Below are 25,197 nucleotides of genomic sequence, written 5' to 3' on the forward strand. Positions count from 1 at the left end.
CTTGAATGTTGACATGAAACTTCAGATTTGCATGTCTGACATTAAACTTTGTACAGTGGTACCCCTCACGGCCTTTTTATCTTCCTGCTGGCAAACCTTCCCTTTGGATTGCAGGATCAAAGAACTCAGCTCTTCTGTGGCTTCTTTTTTTTCCTCACGCATCACCTAATCTGTCAGCAAGTGCTGGTGTTGCTTGCATCAGAGTGTTCCCATTTCACTGCTTCTAGCCTGTCCCTCCTCTGTCCAGACCTCTCTTGTGGCTCCCTGTCTCACTCTACATAAAAGCCAGCATTCTCACAGTGGCCTCTTCGGCCTCAGCTCCTCCCTCCCCTGCTGTGATTCCAGCCTCTGTAGTACTCTTCACCCCATGGCCTTCTTTTTTTTTCAGTTTCAGGCTTTGCTCTCTCTTACCACCCTATTTAAAATTGCAGCTCCTACTCCTTAGCTCTTTCTCCATCTATTAGATGATTTCCTTATTTACTTTGTCTCTCTTTCACTAGAAGGTAAATTTTGTTTTTTTTATTCATGAGAGACAGAGAGGGGAGAGAGAGAGAGAGAGAGAGAGAGAGAGGGGCAGAGACACAGGCAGAGGGAGAAGCAGGCTCCATGCAGGGAGCCTGACGCGGGACTCGATCCCAGGTCTCCATGATCAGGCCCTGGGCCGAAGGCGGCGCTAAACCGCTGAGCCACCAGGGCTGCCCAGAATGTAAGCTTTGTAAGGGCAGGCACATTTCTGGCTGACTTGTCACCAGTGCCTAGAACAATGCCTGGCACATCATAAGCACTTGCCAAATATTTGTTGAGTGAATAGTGACTTTATACAATATGTTGCAAGCTTTGATGGTTACTAAGCATAAAATAGCATTTCATCTGGGGGATCCCTGGGATCGGCCCAGGGTGTGATCCTGGAGTCCTGGGATCAAGTCCCACGTCAGGCTCCCTGCATGGAGCCTGCTTCTCCCTCTGCCTGTGTCTCTGCCTCTCTCTCCCTCTCTCTGTGTTTCTCTTGAATAAATAAATAAAATCTTTGGGAAAAAAATAGCATTTCATCTGAAATGTATCTAAGAATGATGGGGTTATTACTATTAGCATTTAGTTGATGTATTTGTGAATGACTTTGTGGTAGAAAGAAGGGTTCAGTATCAGTTTTCTTTCTTCATTTTGTTTTATAAATGTAGACACTGAGAACTGCTTGTTCAGACAGGCCTGAAAGGTATTTTGTTGTTAGAGCTATGACATTCCATCCTTGGATGTCAAAGTTAGAGGCCAAAAATCATAGGAGATATTTTCTTGATCTTTCTGCTGATTACTAGATTAGGGTCCTTCTTCTGTTTTGTTGAAAGCTGAGAATTGGAACCCACCTGACTTGGAAAAGACATTCCAAACAGTCATCAGAGTCCCTTAGCATCAGTTTCTGAGACGTTGACAAAAACCACTTTCCCAAGACCTGTCAACTGATCATTAATCATACCTTTCTCCACTTGGAAACATCTCATTTTATCTGAAATTCTCAGCAAGAGTTGAGAATTTTGTGATATTATTGATTTTGTCCTACCCTTACCATATAAAAACTTACGCTTTATATTTCCTCAGAAGCTTGAAGCTGCAGATTTAGCTCCTTCAGTTCATCAGAACTATCTATCTAGTGCATTAATAGGCAGAACTAGTTCTAATTGTTAGCCCAGTCAGCAGTCAGACTCACTCTCAGGGTAAGTCTTACTTATTTCTAAGATGTACCATCAACCACCTCTCTTCTGAGTGTAATTCCTAGCAGGTAGGTGAGGCATGGAGCCAGTTACCTGGGCGGAAGATCATGCTGTGCCTGTGGCTTACTGGCTCCGTTTGTTTCTCATGAGGACAATATGTTCTTTTACATTAGTCTAGGGATTGAAGTTGCTAAATGAAATTTTAATCATCCCTGCCATCAGACTTCACAATGTGTCTGAATTTAAGGCATTCCAAAATGAACTGGGATGTCTTATTTATAACACCCTACTTTGCCCTTAACAGAACTGAGTGTAGGATAGGGAAAGCACAGCCCTGCCTTATACCTCCATTCAGAGGGCTTTCCTGTGATGTTTGCCTTCTGGGATGTTTGTGCCTGGGGGCAGTGCACTGTGGTAAGAGGAAAGCTGAGAGGTCAGCCTTCTGCTCCCAGTGGGAGCAGCTGTGAGAAGGGAAAGGGAAGGATGGGACTTGCAGGACTTCTGACCTCTTGAGACCATCAGGGAGCTTCACTGTAGGAGAGAATGCATGTGGACACTGGCCACCTAGGACTGGATTCTCTGGAAGCTGTTTGGATCCTCCTACTCCTTGGACAGTCTCCTCCCAGGAATCCCTCTAACCTGGCTAAGAGATAGTAGTGTGTGATTCCTAGAAGGCAGGAGGGAATGTGTTCCCAGATATAAGAGGAGGGAAAGATGGCTCTTGTCATTGTAGCCCTGGGTGGCCTGGATAGGCTGGACCAGTGAGACATGGATGCCAGGAACTTCTCCTACTACATTTCATTGTTGTATGTGAATGCCCAGTTATCTGAGAAGCAGGATGTTTTCAGCCACAGCACCCATGGGTAGTGATGTAGTGGGCCTGTCCCAGACTGGGATGTGGTGCACACTGGGTTACAGACATTCTAAATGACCCCTCTGCCCACTGGCTCCAGAGTTGTGTTGGTCCTTCTCAGTCTCCACCCCGTCAGGTGCCAGCTTGGGAGCCAGACCCGAAAGATGGATCAGCAGGGACTCTTCACTGGGGCCTTTGTTGAGAAAATCACAGGAAACAAGAGATGCTCTTGAGTTTCCTCTGGGTCCATTCTGCTCCCTGGCTGCTTTTTAAGCGGGACTATGGCATTTCTAGGCAAATTCAAAACCAGGGTGGATCAGATCCAAAAGCTATTTGTACCTTAGAAGAGGAAAAAAGCAGTACTAGCTCAAAAGCTGATCATTTTCCTGAAAGATGTATTTCATAAAATAGAAAAAATTTATAACTCTCTGCTTGTTTTCTTATTTTCAGTGGGTTCAGAGTTGATATAATTCTAATGATTATTAGATGAGAATTTGACTAGCACAGAGGAATATGGTAAAATCAAAACCTGGTTAGACCAAATCATAGTTTCTTTGAAACTGGTTGATAGTGGAGTTGAAACTATATATTTGTGAAATGGAAAGGCAGCTAGAGAAAAGCCACAGCGGTATGGCAGGATGGAGTGGCTGGAGCACAGCTTTGAGGAGCAAGAAGAGAGGCGAGCAGATGGAGCACTGCACCAGAAGCCAGGGCATGGCGCGCAGCGCATGGCCACACGGGTTGCAGAGCCCAGTGCTAGGCCACTCTGCTGCAGTGACTGCTGTGCAACACGGGAGCCTAGTGTCCACAGAGCTTCTGGAGAGCAAGGGTGTGCTCTGATTATTTCATACCTAAGATGCCACTTGTTTGGAAAGTTCTTATATCTGGAGGTAATCTTTTTCCCCAAGAAAGTCTTTTCCAAAGACTCGATACCGCCAGTCACGAATCCAGGTGCACTTGGAAGCACTAGAAATGGACGCGTCAGATAAGTGAGGAAGGGTAGTAGAGAGTAAATACTACGTGATGTTAGGCAAGCAAGGAGAAAAGACACACCACCTTATGAGTGGATGAGCTGATGGAACATACGAAACCACAAGATCGCTGAGAGAAGACCGAGAAATCAAGTGTTTCTATAATCTTGGTTGGAAGCGTAATACAAGACAGAAACCACAGAAAGACTGGCTTCTCAAAAGTGAAAACTAGTTAAACCACAAACTCAAAAGACAAACAGCAGACTAAGAAACATTGTAACAAATATAAAAGTCAAACATTAATCTTCTTAAGAGCTGTTTCATATTGGTAATGAGAACGTGGGTACTTCAGTAATAAAAGGATACTTAAAGAACATCAATTCTAATTTTAAAAATGACTTAATATGAAATTAATTTCAGCCTCACTACTTTTCTTCAGCTGACTGTAACGTAAAACAAATAGCATATTTCTCTTCTGTCACACTGGCAAGGAACAGAACCGTTGGGGTCTAGGCAATGTTAGTTTTACCTGCTGGGCAATGTAAATGTTGACACAGTCTCCAAAATGTTTTTTTAATGATGATTTATTGAACACTAACAACTTCCTATTAAATATTCGTTTTATGTCAGTAGCTGAGGGAAGCAGTAAGATGTACAATGGCTGATTTGTTCACAATGATAATATTTGGGGGTGAAGTTGAGCTTTGATTTTAAAGATGATAATTTTGTCAGTTGTGAAGTTCAGAGTTCTTCAGGGCCCGGGGTGCCAGGTTCAGGTTCAAGCACCTTTGTGGTGGAGCGCCCCCTGCTGGCAGCAGCGCCAGGAGCGTTTACAATGCACCTGCAGGCCAGGCTCACCCCAGGGCCCACCCTAGAAGAGGCTGAGAGGCGGCAGGTGCCATCCCAGGAGTTGGGACTGCACTGGGGGGTCTGACCCAGTGCTGCCCTGACCCCAGGTCTCCTGCATGTCCACCAGCCCTGTTCCAGAGGGCCCGCTCTGTTGAGAAGGCTGCAGCCAGCACTCATCCAGCCAGCCCGCAGGTGTTGACTGTGGACTCGCTAAGGCAGGGATTCCGTCTGTGTGCTCCACTGCTTGTCTCCAGGCCCTGGAGCACCCCTCGGAACGGACGTTCTCATGGAGTGACCAGCAGCGAACAGATGATCCTGCAGCTCAAACTGGATGGTTACCTGTCATGAGATGTGCTTGGAGGGGGCTCACGGGTGCTGTGATGTGGAGCGGGGTGGGCCGAGGTGAGAACAGGGCCCCTTTGACAGGTGCTGGGAGACTGAGCAAGAGGAACCAGCTCCCTCGAAGGGTGCTGATGCCTCCCTAGGGAGCCTGGCTAGTGGGGTGACAGCAGGCAGGCCAGTGGGGAGCTGAGTGGAGTTCATCATTAGGGCAGGGGCAGGATTTGGTGAAGTAACAAGCAACCCTGCAGTCCTGTCATTTAACTCTTGATTCTCTGTATTTGCCATATCCTAACATAGTGTTTGCTTTTTGTTTCCTTTTTTTTGATTTTAAGGATTTTTTGTTTTGTTTTGTGTTTTTGATAGATGAGGGTTACTACCAGGGTGGAAAATTTCAGTTTGAAACTGAAGTTCCTGATGCATACAACATGGTGGTGAGTAGCTTGCGTTTGAGCCATTGTTTCCCCTTCGCGTGGCCCAGTGGCCGTCACAGGGCCCAGCACCCCCCTGCCCTGGGTCCCCCCAGTCCTGAGGCCGAGTACAGAATGGCCCATATTTCTGTGATTAATGGTACTCATTGGCAGTATTCAGAGCCTTAGGAGAGAGATTCATTTCTCAACAAGCACTTGTGAGTGCTGTGTGTCGGGCAGTGTGCACTGGGAGTACGGCTCTGCCGAGACTGGGGCAGCTGTCCCAAGGCTGGCACCCTCACTGGGGGCTGCCTGAATAGTTGATGTCAGTTTCTTCGTTAAATTCTGGCACTGGAGAAGAAAGCATTTTATTTAAACTGTAGTTTTGTTTATGGTGTAACACCAAAATTCCCAAGGTGTAATTTTACAATTTTAGAAAAGAGGAATGACTCATAGTTTTAAACCATAAGTAATTTATACCCGGAGCTACATGTTAATCTCTCAGAGACCTACCTAGGTAATAATTATACCAAGTACTGTCACATTCTATCCTTACTTTTAAGGAACTTACCAATTAGGAAGGTGAGAAAAAGTGTAGAAAGTTACTGTAAAATGATAAAAGCCGTAAGTAGCAGACAACAGAGATACAGAGCAGTGCCAGGAAACTAATATATGGGAATTCAGAGAAGGAAAGGAGAGAATCACTTTGGGAAAGGGGTCAGGCCAGTTGAGCAATTCAGGAGATATAAGATTGGAATTGTCCTGACTTGGGGTTGACTCTTAGATGACCTCAGAATCTCTGGAACTGTGTTAATACTGCACCGAAATGAGAACTAGCACCCTGGGTGTGGTGGATTGACCAAGTCGACTTGAAGGAAGAATCGGGGTTGAGGAGTAGTGAGGATGAATGAGCAACTCAGATTTGAGGGTTTTGGGCACTGAGAAACCAGGGACAGATCTGAACAACTCCACAATTACGTATATAAATATGTTTATATGTGTAAGCAACCCCCTAATGTTTCCCTCTCTAGGCCTATCAGATAGCAAAATAAAATCTGATGATAAAATCAAGTCTCTTGTTAACCTGAGGCTGTGGGTACGGGGGACTCCCACGTGCCCCTAGCAGTTTGCCTGCAGTGACTGTTCCTACTGTCTGACAAGTGAGATTAGGCTCCCCTGCCCCAGGCCCTGGACCCCACCACCAGGGCACAGTTCACTGGCTGTCACACTTTTTTATTTAAAGCCAAACTTTTATCTAAGGAATTGGTCTTTACTAGACTACCACATTAAAAGTTCTTTCTGAATATAGTTTATGAGGGTGGGAAAGAGTTGGCAACCTCAGAAGAAAAAAATTAATTTTTAAGCAAAGACGGGAAAATGTGCATTTCAGGTCTTGTCTGTCCATCCATCCAGCTCCCTGCTCTCGTCCTCTGTGCCCCTAGTCACACACTGAGGGGTCTCGCTTCACAGAACACTGGGCTCCCTCAGGTGAGACGCACTTGGAGAGGTTTGGTTTCAGTACAGATGCTTAGAATTCCAGGGGCTAGTACGATGTTTTCTGGAAACAGCCAGCCATACGGCAGGCGCTTAAAATTCCAGACCTTTCCGTTGTCTGGACGTTTGCCCTCTCTAAGGACTCCTCATTGGAAGAATGCTAACGGGTGGTGAGTATGTGACACCGTCTTTTTGGAGAGGCAGTGAGTGTTTGAAGAGGAGGATGGCTCGGGGAAGGGCTTAGCATGAGCTGGCCGACTTGTGAGATAAGGCAGGAATCTGAGGACCCCTGATTCAGGTACATTAGGCATCATTTAGTTGGCAGGGCCTCTCGTTCCCAGCATTGGAAGAGAGCAGAGCATGAGGAGACACCAAGGGAACCGATTTTTGTTAGGAGCTTTTATGTGCCAGGTGCCCCCACTCACTCCCCTCATGTCGTTCTCCAGTAGTTCCCTGGAGACGTGCGTGCTCCCATGTTCACACGTCAGGAAGTTAGGGTCCAGAGAGGTAGAGTTAAGGACGTACCTTGTTAGCTTTGCCAGAATAAACAGCTCCATTGCTGAAGCGGATTCTTGTCCAGGCCTGCCCAGCTACCTAACGGGTGACCTTCCCCCAAACCAGTGGCCACTTGGTGTGAGAACACGTTTGTCATGTTGTCCTGTCCCTGTGTGACTTCTTCAAGGAACAGAGGCAGGATAGAAAACCACTGAGCCTCGAGGACATGTTTCTTATATTAATTGGGGACTTACGATGGTTTTACATTCTCATATTTAGTTTCTGTCTCCTATGGGAAATTTCTAGATGATACACTGGTTAGATTTCATCAGAAGCGAAACCCGTGTTCTCACGCCAGGGGCACTGAGAGGCCAGCCCCTCTGGAGTGGACCCAGACCCTGCCCTGCCACCGTTAGGGCCTCTTCCACTCCACGCTCCTGCGGCCCCTGCCTGCCCTCTCCGCCTCCATGTCCAGGCTGAGGCCGCACAGCAGCCTTACTGCCAGGCCGGCGACTATCACTAGCTCACGGCAAGGAGTGGGGGGTGGCACCGTCCCCGGGAAATCATGTGATGTGGTGCTTGACCCATACAGAGGTACTTTTGTTTACCTTTTTTGTAGTTGGATCTCTGCTGGTATAATCCTCGGTGTCCCTCTCCACTAGACCGGCAGCTGCCTGAAGGGGAGCCTGGGGGTGTCTTACGCTGTATTTCCAGGGCTCTGAGAGCCTGCTACCCCCACACACAGTACACATTTGTCCAGGGGTTGGCACTCTCTACCCCTGCAGACTTACGGTGTAGAAAATGAAACCAGCATATGAAAATGCATAGGTTGCAGGCATTTGAGTGAACTTTAGGCACCTGTGTTTCATTTGCTGAGGAGAGAGCCGCCTTTTAGAAGGTCAGCCTGAGAGAGCTCTGGGGCTGTCTTGGGCTCATTTGTGTTTATGCCATAACTTTATATGATTTTTGTACTTTATAAGGACTCTTTAAAAACTCCTGACCCTAATAGCTCCTTCAATTAAGGTCACTTATTGAGAGTGTCATTCTGAAAAACTTTTGCTCAGTAAAATAGATCATTATTTTAGAATAAACTTTTTTTTTTTTTTAAGATTTTTATTTATTTATTCATGAGAGACACAGAGAGAGAGAGGCAGAGGCACAGGCAGAGGGAGAAGCAGGCTCCATGCAGGGAGCCCAACGTGGGACTTGATCCCAGGTCTCCAGGATCACACCCTGGGCTGAAGGCAGACGCTCAACTGCTGAGCCACCGGGGCTGCCCTAGAATAAACTTTTTAAAAGAAAGAAAATACCTGTTTGGTATCCCTACCCCCTCAATGCCCCTTCACTTCAGCAGCTAAAGTTGAGGTTTTCCTTTGGCTCTTTGTCCTTTTGTCCCTGAACTTTACCTCACAGCCTCAAACCTGCCTTGTGATCCCTCTAAGACATTGGCTGAAATTATTTTGTGACATGAAGCAAGTTTTCAAAACGTGCGAGGTTTTGTGTCCGACGCTGGCCTTTTAAGAACCCCAGTCTCCTGGGGGACAGCACAGACACAGTGATGAGCCAGGGTGGTGACACCCTGGGATGGGGGATCCCTATGCGATCAGGATGCCCAGAGGAGCATCAGGGCCTCACATGGTGTCGTAGTCCCAGGGTCCTACGATGCTCCCCTGCCATGTCGAATGTGCGTTGGTTGGTGCAGCCGTGCGCTAAAGCAGGAGGAAGGACACGGCTTTTTCTTCTTTGCCTCTAGTTTCCTCCTAGAAGTGACACGTACGTCCCTTATTTAAATAAAATTAAGATTTTAAAGATTTTATTTATTTATGAGAGAGAGAATAAGAGAGTGGGGGAGGAGCAGAGGGGACACAAGCAGATACCCTTCAGAGCGTGGAGCCTGACACAGGGCTGGATGTCAGGACCTCAGGATCATGACCTGAGCCGAAACAAAGTCGGGCACTCAGCCTGCTGAGCCACCCAGGCTCCTTTCCCCTCACACAGTTTTGATAATATAACCAAATCAAGAGACATGGTCATGACCAGCCCCAGAGAGGGTAAGGGGGGAGCCAGAGATCTTTCAAGTGAACTGAACTCCCACTCCCCTCTTCCTCGAATGAAACGTATCCTTTTAAGATACTGAGAAAGTATGGCTGTGCCGAAATGAGATATTAATCACCTGTTACCTCTCCACTGAGAGATGCTCACCATTGACTTTCTGATGTATATTATGGGTAACATACATATAAAAGGGACCATGCTACACATAACTTGGTAACTTGGGGTTTTTTAAGATTAAAATGTGATGAACAAATGTTCTCATGTCAATTAATGTATCATTACATCATCATTAATAGGAACACTTCGTTGTATGATCCATCATAGTTTTAAGTCAGTCCTTTGTTGTTGGTCACTAGTTGACCAGTTTTTGACAATATGAACCAGACTTTCTGTAAATAGTGAATATTTTAGGCGTTGTGAACCATAAATGGTCTCTATCACATATATGTTTTTTCTTCCATAAAATACGTGAGGTTTTTTTAAACAGTCTTTTCAAAATGGAGAAACCATGATTAGATCCTATGCAGAAACAGCCCACATCTGCATTTGGTGCATAGGCTGTTAACCGCTGACTGCGGGTTTTAGCAGTACTGTCGTGCATGTCCCAGACAGCAGCTCGTGCACATCTGCCTCTGTCCTTTGCATGAATCCATAGCAGTGGAGTTCCGAGTATGGAGTAATTGATGCTAATTTTAAAGCTCTTCATCAGTACTAGTAAATTAGCCCCCAGAGAGGTTATTACACCAGTGGCTTCCTCACCGTTACTATTTGAAAATGCCCTTTTTCCTCACGAAGATGGAGTATTTTGATTTTCTTTTTGCCATTTTGGGAGGAAATGTATCTAATTGTCATTTGAGTTTTCATTTCTTAAGTAAGTAGAATACTAAATATATTTTCCTATTTATTGGCTTTTTCTGTTCTTTATGACCTGTTATTATGTCCTTAGTCTTTTTTTCCATTGGGATATTTGTTATAAGAGTTCTCAGCTAGAATTTATATAAACTTTTTTCTTAATTTTTTTAGTTGTACTGTGAAGATTTTTCTGTTTTTCCTTTGTCTTTTATTGTTTTTATTTTGTAAAACTTTGGGTTGTTTTTTTTGCTTCACCTCCGTACTAAAATCTACTTGTCTTTCATGAGTTTTTCTTGGTTGTGAAATGCTTGAAACAGGCCTTCAGATCCCAAAGTAATTCATCTGCATTTTCTTCCAGTACTCTTATAGTTCTGTATCATTTGTGGTTAGTGCATCTGGAGTATAACTTTTTTTTAAGGTTTTATTTATTTATTTAACAGAACACAAGCAGGCAGAGGGGCAGGCAGAAACAGGCTCCCCACTGAGCAAAGAGCCCAATGCGGAGCTTGATCCCAGGACCCCAGGATCACAGCCTGAGCCGAAGGCAGATGCTTAACTGACTGAGCCCCCCAGGCACCCCTGCAGTACAACTCTTACATGGGGACCTAACTGTGTTTTTCCAGATGATTAGCCAGTTGTGCACTGAAGAATCCCTTCTTCCCGGTTGGTTTGCAATGCAGTGGCTGTCATATATTAAACTCTTCGCCTGTGGTGGGGCAGGTGGCAATGCCAAGTAGGTGGAGCTGGGTATTTCTTGTCTGTCTTGTTGAGCGGTGAGGTCAGGTCTATGAGTTCTGTTTGGAAAGTGTGTGTCAGAATCTGGGTCCACGGTTCTGATCTGTTCTCCTGCCTGGGGACCACAGGTAGTAAGAGGACCACTGACAGGAGAGATGTCTGTGCCAACATCTGACTACAGAGGGTGTGAAGGGGCAAGGAAGAGAGGGGCATATACAATTGGATATTTGGAGATACAGTGAATGCTAGGTGGGTGACCGGTATGTCACAGGCACTCTAGAAGGAAGGGAGATAGAGCCTTCAGGTTCTCTCCGAAGCCAAGTTGGTGATTCCGTCTACGCAGTATGGAAACCGTATTGTTGCTTAGGGAGGTTCATACAGCCCTGCAGTGCCGGCCTTCCCTCAACCCAAAGGCCTTGCTGGAAATGCACAACTAGCGTACTTTCTATCAAAGCCATTCCCGTTTACTTGAAGGAAAGCAAAGTAGAGCCTAGGAAATTAACTTAAACTCACTCTGAACCTAAATTCTGTATTCCTTGGACACCTACATTCATACTTGGATTAATGATCTGGGTGAGTTTCTTGATGTTACGGTGTCTTAAAATCAGTAGGAAACTTAAAGAGTGCTGGAAAAATATGTCTGTTTTGTACAAATAAAATAATGAAACGATTCAAGTACTAGAAAAAGTGCAGGAGAGTCTGAGTGGTTGTTAACAAAGACAAAAATTTGATTACTAGGACTTTACAGAAGAATAGCATCATAAATTCAAATTAATACCAAATGATAAACATGGAAAACATCCTCCCCGCCCCGCCCCCAACAAAGAATGTCTATGAGATGACATGTCTGTGAGATTTGGCCAGACAATGCTTATGTGCCTTGACTAGCAGTTCCTCTACCTGGGCTTCATCCCAGGAAGATCTTTCCCACAGAAGTGAGCAGAGATGAGCGCGCTGATTTAGTCCAGTCCGTGGTAGAGGGGGGAGGCAACCTAAATGTCCAGTAATAGGAACTGCCTGTGAAATGCTAGCGTTGGTACCATGAAGAATGAGAAAGCCCAAAGCCATCTGAAGTGGTGACAGAAATGAGCCTGAAGAGATGGAGAGCACACATCCCCACTCCCATAAAGAAAAATGGATGTGCACGCACACACACGCATCTCTGGGGCCTAGAAGACAGGCTCACAAGATGTGTATTAGGTGTTCATAGAGATTATTTCTGGGTGGAATTATATACAACAAAAGGAAAGTCAGAGATCTTGCCTTGTGTTTTCGTTGTCTTTTTGTCTTAAATGAGTATGGATTGCTCGTATTTAGAGTCACTTTAAAAGAACAGCTTTATCTAAACATGCCTCATGATAAGCGATTATCGATGTGCCTTACTCCCACATACTCATTTTCATTCTCTCTCTCTCCTGTAAGCATAAAGCAGACTCAGACTTGGATGTGGGACAGTGTACATGGCAATAGCATCTTCAGAAACACGTGCACAGGGACCCAGCTACCACTGCGAGGAGCAGTCACATTCAGCCACAGCTCCGCAGCGTAGAGCACAGGCATCTGTGGATTGGGCCTGGAGCTCAGCTTAGGCTCCTGCACAGCCCTGGCGGGGTGGGTCAGAGGTGGCCGAGGCCCAGCTGCCAGCCCCACACAGCCTCAGGCCCTGGGATTGTAGAAGGGTCGTGTTAGGGGTACAGGCAGGCTTCGTGGGGCTGACTAGCACCTGTGGATGCAGTGTGAAGACACTCCCGCCCAGGTGACACGGGTCCAAACTTGAAGACTGGCTGGCCAGTCAAGCTGAGTGCCAAGTAAGCAGTGCAACGAGGGGCTAGATGGGGTCTGTGGCAGCAGGCATGATTTGGAGAGCCTGTGATCTCTTTCTCTCTGTGTTGCAGCCTCCCAAAGTGAAATGCCTGACCAGGATCTGGCACCCCAACATCACAGAGACAGGCGAAATATGTCTAAGGTGGGTTTCTCTTCTCTCCTGTCTTCTGTGTGAGCACTCTGTGTGAGCATCGTGCTTTCTAACAAAGGACCTCCACTGAGAGGAGATTCTGAGGCTGGGCCAAGATTAGGGAGGGTGGGGAAGTCACCCTCAGGGCTCCCGGGCTGCACATCCCACCCCAGCCTGCCTCCACCCCCAGACCCGCGGCCTCCTGGGCCCTCTGGTGGCCAAGACCCCTGCCTGTCCTCGCTCCAGGGCTCTTATCCTTTCTCGCTCCTGTTGTAATGAGAGGCTGCAGTCCCTCCATGTGGCTGATGTTTGCTAAGAAGGAAAAGTATGATTTATAAGATCCAGGGAGGGGAATGTAGGTGGCAAGTTTAAGACCTAAGCATTTGTATTTAAGATGTCCTCTCTTTACTGCAATAGTCCTGCTGTGCATAGAGCAGGACAGCTTTCCCAGAGCTTCATGTCCCCGGTGGCCTGTGTGTCCTCCCACTTCCTGAGGCTGCTGATCCCTGATGTAGGGAACTCGCGAAGGTGTGTGATTTGTTGTGGTTAAGTAAATTTAGCACTTGGGCTTTATCTCTGTGTCTTGTCACTTTGGTAAGGCAGCCGTGGAGTTGCACCGGTTCTGGTCCCAGACTGCCTGGGCTGGGAACCAGCGCCACCGCCAGCAACAGCACCGCCGGCAGCCAGGTGACTTTGGCAGGTTATGTAACCATCAGCCATGGGCCGAAAGTAGGCATTAGCATTGGCACCTTGTTCTGCTTCCTTCCTGTGATGATTCAGTGTCATCTCCCCTCCCACCCCACCCAGGGAACACCAGCCCCTGCCTGTGGGGAGGAACTATACACTGACTGCCCTGTGCCTGCACAGCTGGACCTTCTTCCTTTTTTTTTTTTTTTTTTTCTTACGGTTTATATACCTATTTGAGAAAGAGGGCATGCGAGGTGGGGGAGGAGCAGAGGAAGAGGGAGACTGCTTCTGAGCATGGAACCCAAGGTTCAGCTTGATCCCAGGACCCTGAGATCACGACCTGACCTGAAATCAAGAGTCAGATGCTTGGGACGCCTGGGTGGCTCAGCGGTTGAGCATCTGCCTTCAGCTCAGGGTGTGAGCCCGAGGTCCTGGGATCGAGTCCCACATCAGGCTCCCTGCAAGGATCCTGCTTCTCCCTCTGCCTGTGTGTCTGCCTCTCTCTCTGTCTCTCATGAATAAATAAATAAAATCTTTAAAAAAAAAAAAAAAGTCGGATGCTTAACTGACTGTGCCCCCTTTTCCTTGTTAAGAGCACAGTTAGCACCCAGCTCCCAGTTCAGCCCCTGTTCTCATATCCGCCTCCTTTTCTGTCGGCAGTCACAGATGTACTTATGAGAGCCATCTTTTCCACATCTGGCCTTTAAGTATCGTGCTCATAAAATCTGACTCCTCCAGCTTCAGCTTATAGATGGCATTCGCTCCTGCCTTCTCCCCCAGGGCCATCGCCGCTGCTGTTCGCTCTCCTAGGCATCCACTGCACTCCACCTCCCTGTCATGCTCTGTCTTCCACCAGAGCTAAGGCCAGAGCAGGATTTATCCTGTTACTTTTGCTGTCTTCAAAGAAATCAGGTCATTAGCAAAGAGTGAGGAGAACTCAGCAGGGGCAGCCAGCAACAAAAGCCAGAAACCTTAAAGGAAAATCATTGATTTAGCCACATTAAAATTAAATATACAAAACACAAAAAGTGAGAGAAAAGATCAGCTAGGTTACATCCTTCATATGTAAAAGGTCTTTACCAATCAGTATGAAGAGGATGGATACGTCCACTAGGAAGAATGAGCACCTCTACACGTAGTGACTCAGGAGATTTACAAGTGGACGGTAAGCACTGAGGGATGTTCCGTCCCAGTGGTAGCCAGAGAAAGGCTCTTTGCTCGCCACTCCTCAAACCGCCCGGTGCAAAACAAACACCCAGTGGGATGAGATGTGTCTGTGCGGGTACGGGGGGAGAACAGGCTCCCTCGCATCACGGGAGGACACGCATCTCTCTATATCTGTGTCGGTCCTTCGGCTCTAAGGTCTGCATTTACCTGGTACTTACCCTTGGACTTGTCAACTACTTGTAGGGATTTTTTTTTGGGGGGGGGGGGGATTTTTTTTTTCGGAAAATAATGTGTTAGATTAAACTCCTTGTTTGTGAAAAAAATAGACAGTGTCCAGCAGGGGCTTAGTGTACCACTGACTCACGGCATCTCCTGAATAAAGAGAAAGACACGCCCGAGCCAGCCACTCCTGGTCTGCAGGGACCGCCAGGCAGCATCTGGCTGGGTTCCTCACTCGGCAGCGCTGACCAGCGCCTGGTTCTCTGCGGGGCCTGCTCTAGTACAAGGGTACTTACCTCTCTTTGTGAGGCTCACTGTGCTCCCACCAGGGGCACCCCCCCAGCCCCCCGCTCTCAGCTCAGGGTCAGAGGGCAGAGGTGCCATGTCTGTGGGATGAGAGGCCCTGGGGTCAGGACCCTGGTGGTTGCACTTGACACTTTTTCTCCTGGGGCCCTTGCTTCCAGGGTAGTTCCTGAGGCACCCTGTGATCCCTTGCCTAGTGCCCTCCCTGATGGCCTGTCACTTGAGCTCCTGCAGGACTGCAAGCTGCTGGGGCTGGGCACGAACCTGCACAGTGACTGTGTTCTCACCACAGTGTCTCTGTGCCCAGACTTGTGCTCTGCAGATTGGGAACAGCCTGCCTGATTATGGGCACCACCACCAGCCCTTACCTAGGGGGGCTTGCCCTGGGTAGACACACCTGGTCTCCAGTTTCAGAGCCCTGTGCTCTGGCTGTGCTGCTGACAGCTCAGCCAGTTAAGCTGGCTCCCTCCCTCCGCTAATGGTGGCTGAACCCAGAGGCGGTGGGGGCAGTTGGTATTCCTCGCTTTGTGAGGCCTGCTGACTCCTAGGGAGACGGGCACTGAACAAGTGATCAGATAGATGGCTAAGGATTGTGGCAAGGTCTGGAAAAGAAAAGAACAAAGACAGAACTGATTCTTGCCTCCGGGAAGAGATGACCTGGCACATGGTTCCCAAATGCTGCAGAGCTTCTGTGTCCGCAGGGCCTGGGCCCTCTGCAGGGTGGAGACGTCTGTTTCTTTCTCCTTCTCTTTTCAAGGCTCAAAGTAAGTCATAGTGGCCAATTTCAGGTTTTATTTCTTCTGACTGATCTCTATGAGGAATTAAGATCATAGCATATTTCTGTTTTCTCCCGATCCTAATAGAGTTATGTGAATTTGAACCTGTTCTGATCCAAAACTTCTCTTCACAGTAGGAATTAAGGCGCGCGGAGAGCCTGATGCTGCCGTGTGAGCTTAGGAGCTGTTACGTACACCTGAAAGCGGCAGCAGGATACAGCTCAAGGATGCCAAACTAATTTTTCCCTAGAAGGAAACTTAGCAGTAAACTAATTTTTCAGAGCATGGAATAACCATTTCTGTGAGAGTTTGTGATGTGCACGTACAGCTGATAGAACAGTGATGAAAATGACCCTGGGGTCCAGCTTAAGAAACAGGACCCCACAGGACCTCCAAAGTGCGTGCGCACCTTCTCCAAACGTGGGCCTCCCACCCACTCGTGACCACCATCCAGAATTTTGTGTTAATCTACCTTTATAACTTCATTTTTCCCTTTTGAGCTTTTTTTGAAAAAACAAACACAAGGTGTTAAATATGTGCTAGGAGCTGTCATCCGTGTTCACCCGCAGTTCCTGGCAAGCTGTGCGGTTCGACGGGCCGTTCATGAGGCCCGTGCCCTCCGGGCGTGTTGCTGCTCTGTGCCTTGTTTTCTTGCCTCCGTTAGTTGGAGAAATGGCAGCGGCTCCCTCGTGGGTCGTTGAGGCATTGAGGGAAGGTTAGGATCGTGCTGACAACACACATAGGAAGCTCTCAGTGTTGGTTGTCATTTTCTGGATATCAAGTTGGCAGGTGTTCTCTGTGGGTTATGTTAAACATGCTTTCTCCTGCTTAAAACCTGATGTGGTGCAGGATTAAAGACCTGGCTGTCCAAGCAGTAAACGTGGTGCAGGACACGAGACGAGCATGTGGACAGCCTTGGGGTAGAGACGGCCTTCTGCTGGGAGTCGGGGGGCCTGTGAGGCCTGGGGAGGGGGAGCCTGGGGAAAGTGGATGTCCTGAAGAGGAGACGTGGGCCCAGAGGGCGTGGTAGCCGCGGTGGGCACACCTGTGGCTCACGTGACGGGAGGCTGCCCTTGCTGACCACTGTGCCTTTCTGTCTGGTTTCAGTTTACTGAGAGAACATTCGATTGACGGCACCGGCTGGGCTCCCACGAGGACATTAAAGGTAGAGTGCAGTGCACTTGACCACACCCCGGCCTGGAGGCCTCTCCCCCTGGGAACCAGTCTCCTTGCTATCCTGCCCACCCAGGTGGCTGGCTGGGCACTGTGCTCCCACCTGCCCACCTGAGGCTGCTCGGCTAAGCGCTTGGCCGGGTTGGTTCCTCTGCCTGCAGTTGTCTCGGCTCCCCTCTGCTCCCTTTGTGCTCCAGGTTGTTTAGTTTCTGTTCTTTCCTTCCTCTGTCCCCTAGTCTCAGGTGGTGCCTCACTTCCAGAGGAGGGGAGTGCTGCCGGGGTGAGGAGACAGGGAGGAGGGAGAGGGCAGGATGGCCCCCGTCTGTTCCGAGTTACTCGGAGCTAGCCAGGGATGCCCTGAGGGAGGACGCCACCCCAGGGGAGGGCGATGGAACTGAGAGCCACCAGGACTAAGCAGGTGGCCCCAGTTTCTTCTGTGGTGTAGGCTCCAGTGGGTTCTGGGGGAGCACGTTTCGGGTGCTGCGTGAGGCCGCCAGCTGTGGCGCCAGCTCAGGGCTTTGCTCAGCTCAGGGCTTAGTTTCCGTAGGACACCTACAGGGCCTTCATGCTGCCTGACGCTTTCATCAGGTAGTGTCGGCTAGTGTCCACTTGATAGTCACCTGCCGCCTGACTCCTGCCATTGTTTCTGAAGGGTAACGAGACAGTCCCACGCAGTCTTTGTGGCCTTTGCCCTTCTTGTGCGGGTCCAGGTGGCCCAGAAGAGCGTGCCTGGGTTCCCGGCCTGTGCTTCTCTTCAGCCCGGGACTCAGCACAAAGGTGTGGCCATCTGGGCCAGACCCATTTTCTCTGGTGACCGTGCCCTCCTCCTCTGCAGCTGACAGTCATACCAGGTCCACTTCAAAGGGCTGTGGGTGTCGAATCAGCCTGTTTGTGAAGCTCACAGACTGCCTGGCACATTGCACGATGCCATTTCCATCTCTGTCTCTATCTCAAGAGCAACAGTTTTGCACGTGTGTTAACTTTGGCTCAGTCATGCATGGATTACAGAAGTCAAACTAAAACCTTTGGAGGTCAAGCTCTGTGCCAAACACTCAAAATGAGCGTGGCTGGTAATGAAAATGCTGCATTGGGTGCTGTCCTCCCGGTCATAAGGGGGAGCCTGAGCAGAAGTGGGCGGGCCTCAGCCCTGCCCTGCACACATGCCAGGCTTTCTCTCCCCACTGTCCTTCACAGTTTAACCCTGTGGGCCCTGCCTTTGAAAAGAGCTTCTGCAGATAAACTGTCCTCATTTGTTAAATGCCAGCTTACTGGTTCATCCTTAGAGACCATCCTCACTCCCATGCCCTGCTCTTGGGCAGCCCCACTGCTCTTAGAGAAAGACGTTGAGGCCCAGAGAGGTGTGCACGGGTCATAACGGCCCACAGGGTACTGCACTGGTCCTGAGCCAGGTCTAGTTCTGTACGTGGACACACTCCATGGGCAACAGCTGCCAGTTGCTGTGTAGGCGCTGTCCTTGGGTATCACCAAGTAGGCACTTGGGGAAAGAACACGGGGAAGGAGCTTGGGGCCCTGCCCCAGAGTCAGAGAACACTGCAGACTCTACAGGCCTGACTGGATTCTCTCGAGGTGGAGTCTCTCCTGCCACGGGCAGCCTGGCCTGTCTTCTCGCCACACCCTGGACATGTCCTGCCCACTTGAGACTTAGCTCCTGCACCAGGTGCCTCTACCCTGCAGGCCCCACCTCCTCTGGGAAGTCCCTCCTCCCTGCTGGGTCCTCTGGGGGAACACTTCTGTGCAAGGTCTGTTCAACATGCCTGTCTGTCCAGCCTCTCCACCAGACCAAGAACGTGTATTTATCCCCAGCTCCAGCCGTAGGTCTGGCTCACCCCAAAAGGACACAGGTGGATGGCTGAGAGAAAGCGGAGGGGCAAAGTGGCCAACTAGCACAGTATCAACTGGGGCGGAGAAAGCCTAAAAAAGACAAGACTCGAGCTGATGACGAGGAAGGCTGAGAGAGAATTAATTTGTGGTTAAGTCACAGATGGCAAGTCAGTCCAGAGAGAACACATTAATTATCCATTTTATTTTAATGAGAATTTCTGATCTTTGGATATTAGGAAATGTTTATTAGTCTTCCACTTTTTTTTTTTTTTAAGTAATTAGAGCAAAATTGTTAGGCCTGTGGGACCATGGGTAATTAGCATCTGCGGTCCCCAAAGGCCGCAGACACAGAAACAACAGATTTTGTCATAAAGATGACTCTTCAGAAGTTCCCAACTGTGCTTGGAAGTGACAAGGATGAGGTGATGTAAGGTGGGGTTCTCCTGAGCAGGTGTGCCTGTGGGCTCCTTGGGCTGGGTGTCACCCAAGGGCACTTGAGGTCCTTGAGTCTGTATTTACTACCCATGACTGCTCATCTCCAAATTTCCCAGAGCCTGTTGTCATTGGAGAGAAGTTGTTTAAAGTTTCCGTCTTGGGAAAAACAGAGCATGCTAAAGATAAATTCTGACCTGGCGCAGTACGTAACTCTTGGTCGTGGGTTTGAAACACTAAGTGCACAGGAACCTGAAACTTGTTTTCTTTCTTTCTTTCTTTCTCATTCCAGGATGTTGTCTGGGGATTAAACTCTTTGTTTACTGTAAGTATATTGACCAGAAGCCCAAGTTTTTCTTGATTCCTCTGACTACTGGTCTTAGATATTACATTAAGGATAACCTAGAGGGATTAAGAATGGCACCCTGTACATGCCGAACCCCTCCTTTCTGTCACACTTGATGAGGCTGAGGAACAGTGACATGGATGGCACCTGAGGAGGCCGTCAGGGAGGAAAGGGCTGGGGCCTGGCTGTTCCTCTGGGGGCGCCTGGCTCAGCCCTGCTCCGTGTCTGCCCTCGCCAGCAGCCCTCTTCCCTCCTGGTTTGGGTGAAAGCGTACGTGGCCCCCTGACCACTAGGCTTTTTACAAACTCAGAGCCTTAGAACCATTCTCTTGTCGGTGACGAGCTGCCCACGTTTGCTGTCCAGAGAAAACAGTGCGTCACAGGCCGGAGGGCAGGAAGGGGCACACGGAGAAGCTAAAAGCTGGTATTTGGATTTTATAAAAGTAATATACTTTTGAGTTTTTACTTTTCAATCATAAAAGAGCTTTAAAAGTAATAAGCTTCAGGGATGTGTCCCTGCGAGGGAAATAAGGCTGTGCTACTTTTAATAAAACTTGATCCTCTATGAAAATGAGTCCCCCGACCAGCTCACAGGACGGCGTGGTCGTTGGAAGAGCAGCTTCCTGGCCCCCGGCACCCGGCCAGGCTGCTGTCCCCACACTCACATCTGAGGTCACAGTGGTCTTGCTCTTAGGGGCAGCAAAATAAAAAGCATAAGAGCCTCAGAATTAGACCCCCCCAAGCCCCAGCCTCCCTTTGCCATCTCATCTGTTGTCCCAGGTGACTCCTGGGACAATGCAGCACTTCCTGTCTTCTGGCCCCTGTTACTCACTTGGGAAGGTAGTGCCATCGTTTCGTTGTGATTCTGGTTTGGCTTCTCATGGACATGCACAGTTGTGCTTCTGGAGCTGTACAAGATAGAGCATAATTTAAAATCTGCCCAGCACGTTGTGCTTCTTTTTCATTGATTTAGCTTTTAATCTGGTGCCGTGTTCATCTCTCCAGTGCTCCAGATTCTAGAGAGTCAGCCAGAATTGTTGATTAAGGCTGTAATGGTCATTCCCGCCAATATATTCCTTTTAGGTCAGGTATATGGTAAGGAAGATAAAGAATTTTGTGCGTCTGGTGATCTTTATCTGCACTGGATATCTCATCCATATGCTTTATATTTTTGCCTGTTTCTAGGACTTAGAGTCTAATTATTCTACTTTACCTTGATCATAGAGATCTTAGAGACTTGAGTTTTCCTTGCTGTATTTGTAACGTATTGGTCATACCCCATGTTTATTTCCACATAAGAAATACAGTCCCCAAATTTAACATTTCCAGTGACCATCTATGGCTCTGGAAAGCAGTGACTTCTCATAAGAACAAATCTCACCACCCCGGTTTTTAAGAAGAGGAGTAGGCGTATAAAGATAAGGCATGGCCTCTGATTTGAAATCTATGGTGTCTTTTAGGGAGGGGGGAATGGCCATTCCAGGGTTTTCTTTTTAAGATTTTATTTTTTTTAAATAATCTCTACACCCATAATGGGGCTCGAATCACAGCCTGGAGACCGAGAGTCGCACATTCCACTGACTGAGCCAGCCTGGTGCCGCCACCTCCCCCCACCCACTCCACCCTGGGTTTTCTAAGGTAGAAAGGCCTGGGGGACACGGGCCTCCTGGGGGAGCTGTCCCACGCTCACTCAGCCTCCACCCACCATCCCTGCCGGCTATGAAGGGATGCTGTGAAGGGGAATAAAAAGATAAAGAGAAGATCTGGCAAAGGTCAGCATGGAAACCACAGACTTAGAGAGGCAAGGATGTTCCTCACAAAGTAAAAGAAGAAATGAATTTTTGAGGAAAGAAGAATGGGATTTTTATTTGGAAATGCTCATAATAAGACTGGTTCTTTATCAAAAATAGCATTAGAACTTAGTGTGATCACCAGACTTTGGACAGTCGTATGTAAACATCTCGATCTTTCACCAGCATTCAGAAAACCCCCACACAGCCCGTGCGCTTCCATCACAGGAACCATTATCCGTGGTAGAATCACTGCGCTCTCTGGGTTCTCCTGTTTGCTGATTAGAGTTCTGTCGCCTGGTTCATAAAATGAAGACTTAAAACAGCAGAAAAGGGCAGCCTGGGTGGCTCAGCGGTTTAGCACTGCCTTCGGCCCAGGGCGTGATCCTGGAGACCCGGGATTGAGTCCCACGTCGGGCTCCCCTTTGAGGAGCCTGCTTCTTCCTCTGCCTGTGTCTCTGCCTCTCTCTCTCTGTCATGAATAAATAAATAAAATAAAATAAAAAAATACTTGGTTCAGAGCAAAACCAAAGTTTAAAAAAAAAAAACACAGAAAAAACAGATTCTTTCCATTGTTTACTTTGAGTTTCTCTCTTTTTAAGGATCTTTTGAATTTTGATGATCCGCTGAATATTGAAGCTGCAGAACATCACTTGAGGGACAAGGTGAGCTACTGATCACATCCGAGGTTGATGGGTGTTCTTGCTCAGATAAATACGATGCTGAGAACGGTAGATCCAGGCCCGGGATTTAAAGCAGTTGATCAGTGATGTGTTATGATAAATGTGAGTAGTCTCGGTAAAGTATTTGACCTGAGGTCAGACAGAAGTGTTTATATTAGATGTGATTTCCTAGTAGAATTCATTCTGAGGGACTTAAACAGGCCACTGTTACTTTACATAATTAACGGTGTGGGGATACAGTGCTCACACCCCAGGTCCTTCCGATGCGCCGATACACTCGCCTCCCCATTTGGTTTCTGTCCAAAATAATGGGATCCTATTTATTATTTTTAATTCTCGGTTCCTTTTTTTTTTGTTTCCAGCTTTTTTCTTCCCAATAAGTCATCACTCACTCATTTTAGGAACAAACAGTCCATGAAGTGGCTCTACCATACTTTTCTCAACCATTCGCTCAGTGGTGGGCGGGCACTCAGTTTCCCCCATGAGGTTTTTTGTTTTTGTTTTTTTTTCTTTTTTTCCACCTACAAAGGATAATGCAGTAAATATCCCTTTTACACACATCCTTAAAAGTACACAAACAAGGCGTTAGGGGCAGCAGTCTGGGAGACGGCCCTGTGATTGGAACAAAGCTGTTGGATGAGGTTGTGCAGCTTCACCTGGGGCCAGGCTGGTTGGCCAGTTAGGTCTAAGCAGACAGCCTTGCGGGACTAGCTTGGTTTAGTCAGAGAGCCTTGGCTTTCATTTTCTGAACCAGATTTCCTGTGAATCCTCACCACCCCAGAAATCAGCCACCCAAGGCTAGTACCCAACAGCTAACGTGAATCTATAAAGCTCTAAATGCCCTCAACCTGTTTCTAAATATCGTGCTTAAGAGCAGGTGCTTCTGCTTGGTAAGACGTGCTCTGTGCCAGAGTGAGGGGTGTTTTAAGTGTGCTGCGTGAGGCGTAACAAGGGGCACAGGTACTGCCCTGGCAGGGCCCCCAAGGGGGGTAGAGTACCTGCGAGAGCTGCACCGCCCGGCACGTGCCCTAGCACAGGTCCAAAAACCATGTGGCAGGCGCAGCAAGGACCAGTGAGTCGTGCGATGGGGCTGCGGGGCCACTGGGTGCATCCGGTCAGGCAGAGGAGGCTGGGGGCAGAGAGGTCTTCAGCAGAAGCGCAGTGGTGTCAGGTGGCTCTGGGCACGGACAGCCCCTCTGCTGCTGTCACGTGCGCCCACCTTCACCGGTCAGCCCGCTGCACCACCTGTGCTGGCTTTAGCTGCCCAGGAGAGGGACAGCCTTGGTTTGTCCCTGCGATGACAAGCCTTGCAGGTGTGCTCCTGCCATCACCACCACCCCGCGCCCCGCCTTCCCAGGCAGCTCCATCACATTGTATCTCCAGCTGTCATTGTCCCTGATGGGACCCCCCACGGAGCACTGTGTCCTGTAAGCCAGTCAGGGAAAGAAGCCCCTCATGACAGCAACACTCTTACAGGCCTGGGTAGAGAAAGACCTGTTACAAATTGTCCTTTTATTTTTCTTCGAAGGTTGCTTCCTGCTCTTTGTATGAAATAAGGGGAAGACTTGTATTTATAAACTGTTAGCCCCAGTAAGATGGACCTAAAACCCTCCCAACAGTGATGCCTCCACATGAATTCTGAGAAGTGCCCCAGCCCCGCCCCTGTCCTCGTGCTGAGTCACGACAGTTGCCGAACTTTGTCCTTACTTTATTTCATGCTCATTGTTCATCCCAAGTTTGGCTGGTGGCCACTTAAGCGCCAGGTGAGGTGCTGATGCTCAGGATGGATTGGTGAACCATCCCTGTCCCCGTGGAGCAGATGTGCCAGTGGGTGGAGGCAGAACATAGATAAGCAAACATGACGTCTGGGGGCGGGGGGCAGTGGGGGGTGTTGCTGTTTTATGTAGGGTGTCGTGAGAAGGCCTTTCTGATAAGATGTGAGTAGAGATCTGATGTGAACCAAATGGGTATTGGGCAAGAGTATTCTGGAGAGTATTAACAGTGGTGCAAAGGCCCTGAGGCGGGAATGTGCTAGGGGTGTTCAGGGAAGAATACAGAGGGCAGCGTGACTGCTAGAGAGCAGCATCCTTGAGTGGCCATGGCAGGCCCTGTCCCACACTTCCCAGAGAGCGTTTATTCTCCTGACATCTCTATGAGGGAGGGACTCATTATCCTCGGTCTGCTGCTGGGGATGTAGAGCCACCATGGAGGTAAGAGACTTGCTGGGAAGGGCAGAGCCCAAGATGTGAACCCAGGCAGTCTGGTCCCAAAGTCCTTGGGCTTCATGTGGGTTCTGCTCTGTGGGCCTGTGGGGTGGGAGGCAGCAGAGGCTGAGCACGAAGATTCTCGGAGGCCATGGGCTCCGGGCTTCATCTGGGGTGAGGGGAGAGCAAAGGAGGTGAGACTGAGCAGACGCACCTTTGGTCCTGAGGGCAGGACCGGGGCGGCAGTGCCTGTGGGGTCTTCACATCCTGCAAGCAGTGGCTGTGGCTCCTTAGGAGCTGGCGGTACCATTGGCTTCTGGGTACTGTGGAAATGGCCGAGTCAGGGCTCCTGTCCGCAAACGCAGGCTCAGCAGCTCTCCACTTCCTCACTTAAGATGACAAGCAAGTCACCAAATCATTTTCAGACCCTTAAATCAGGAACCTGCCCTGACCTTGAACGGGTTACCGTGTGCATTAAGTGTAGCAGGAGAGGGGGTCTCCTGGGTGTTCCACCCACTTCTAGCTGCTTCCCCTGGAAGAGGCGCCACTCTAGGCAAGGACTGGCCCCAGGAAGGCACAGCCAGTGCAGCACCTACCAGGGGCTCTGCTGTGCCCTCTGCGTGCGCTGGGGGCCCTTGGCGTTACCTGTCACATGATGGGACCTGATGGGACTGAAGCAGTGTGACCCCACGGCCAGCAGTGACCTAGCAGCTGTGTTGTAGGAGTAAGAGGGTTAAGTTCCACCTGTCAGATCACAGTGTCCTGAATGCTGAATGCATGTGTTCTTAGGTGGGCAAGCTCCAAGTCCCTCCTGGTGCCTGTGGTCCCTGGGGCCCTTGCCCAGTCCTGCAAGGCCAAGGAAC

At 48.8% G+C, this 25,197-nt stretch overlaps 1 protein-coding gene and 1 long non-coding RNA gene across 3 annotated transcripts in view; one reads left to right on the forward strand and one right to left on the reverse strand.

Moving 5' to 3' along the window:
- Positions 1 to 25,197, forward strand: part of UBE2F (ubiquitin conjugating enzyme E2 F (putative)) — a 55,291-nt gene that overhangs the window by 28,704 nt on the left and 1,390 nt on the right. For both annotated transcript variants that reach the window (XM_025463610.3, XM_025463611.3), the window contains exons 5-9: positions 5,085 to 5,152; positions 12,655 to 12,725; positions 16,973 to 17,030; positions 19,605 to 19,637; positions 22,050 to 22,112. In XM_025463610.3, the coding sequence (XP_025319395.1) occupies positions 5,085 to 5,152; positions 12,655 to 12,725; positions 16,973 to 17,030; positions 19,605 to 19,637; positions 22,050 to 22,112 (293 nt within the window). The remainder of the gene's footprint in view (positions 1 to 5,084; positions 5,153 to 12,654; positions 12,726 to 16,972; positions 17,031 to 19,604; positions 19,638 to 22,049; positions 22,113 to 25,197) is intronic.
- On the reverse strand, positions 19,084 to 22,050 carry LOC112669981 (uncharacterized). Its single transcript, XR_003142708.3, has 3 exons — positions 21,590 to 22,050; positions 20,490 to 20,565; positions 19,084 to 19,434 (listed from the first exon to the last, which is right to left on the reverse strand). It is a non-coding gene; the product is annotated as an uncharacterized LOC112669981 (long non-coding RNA).

The sequence above is a fragment of the Canis lupus genome, chromosome 25 (assembly GCF_003254725.2).
Source record: "Canis lupus dingo isolate Sandy chromosome 25, ASM325472v2, whole genome shotgun sequence".
In the NCBI taxonomy this organism is placed as follows: Eukaryota; Metazoa; Chordata; class Mammalia; order Carnivora; family Canidae; genus Canis; species Canis lupus.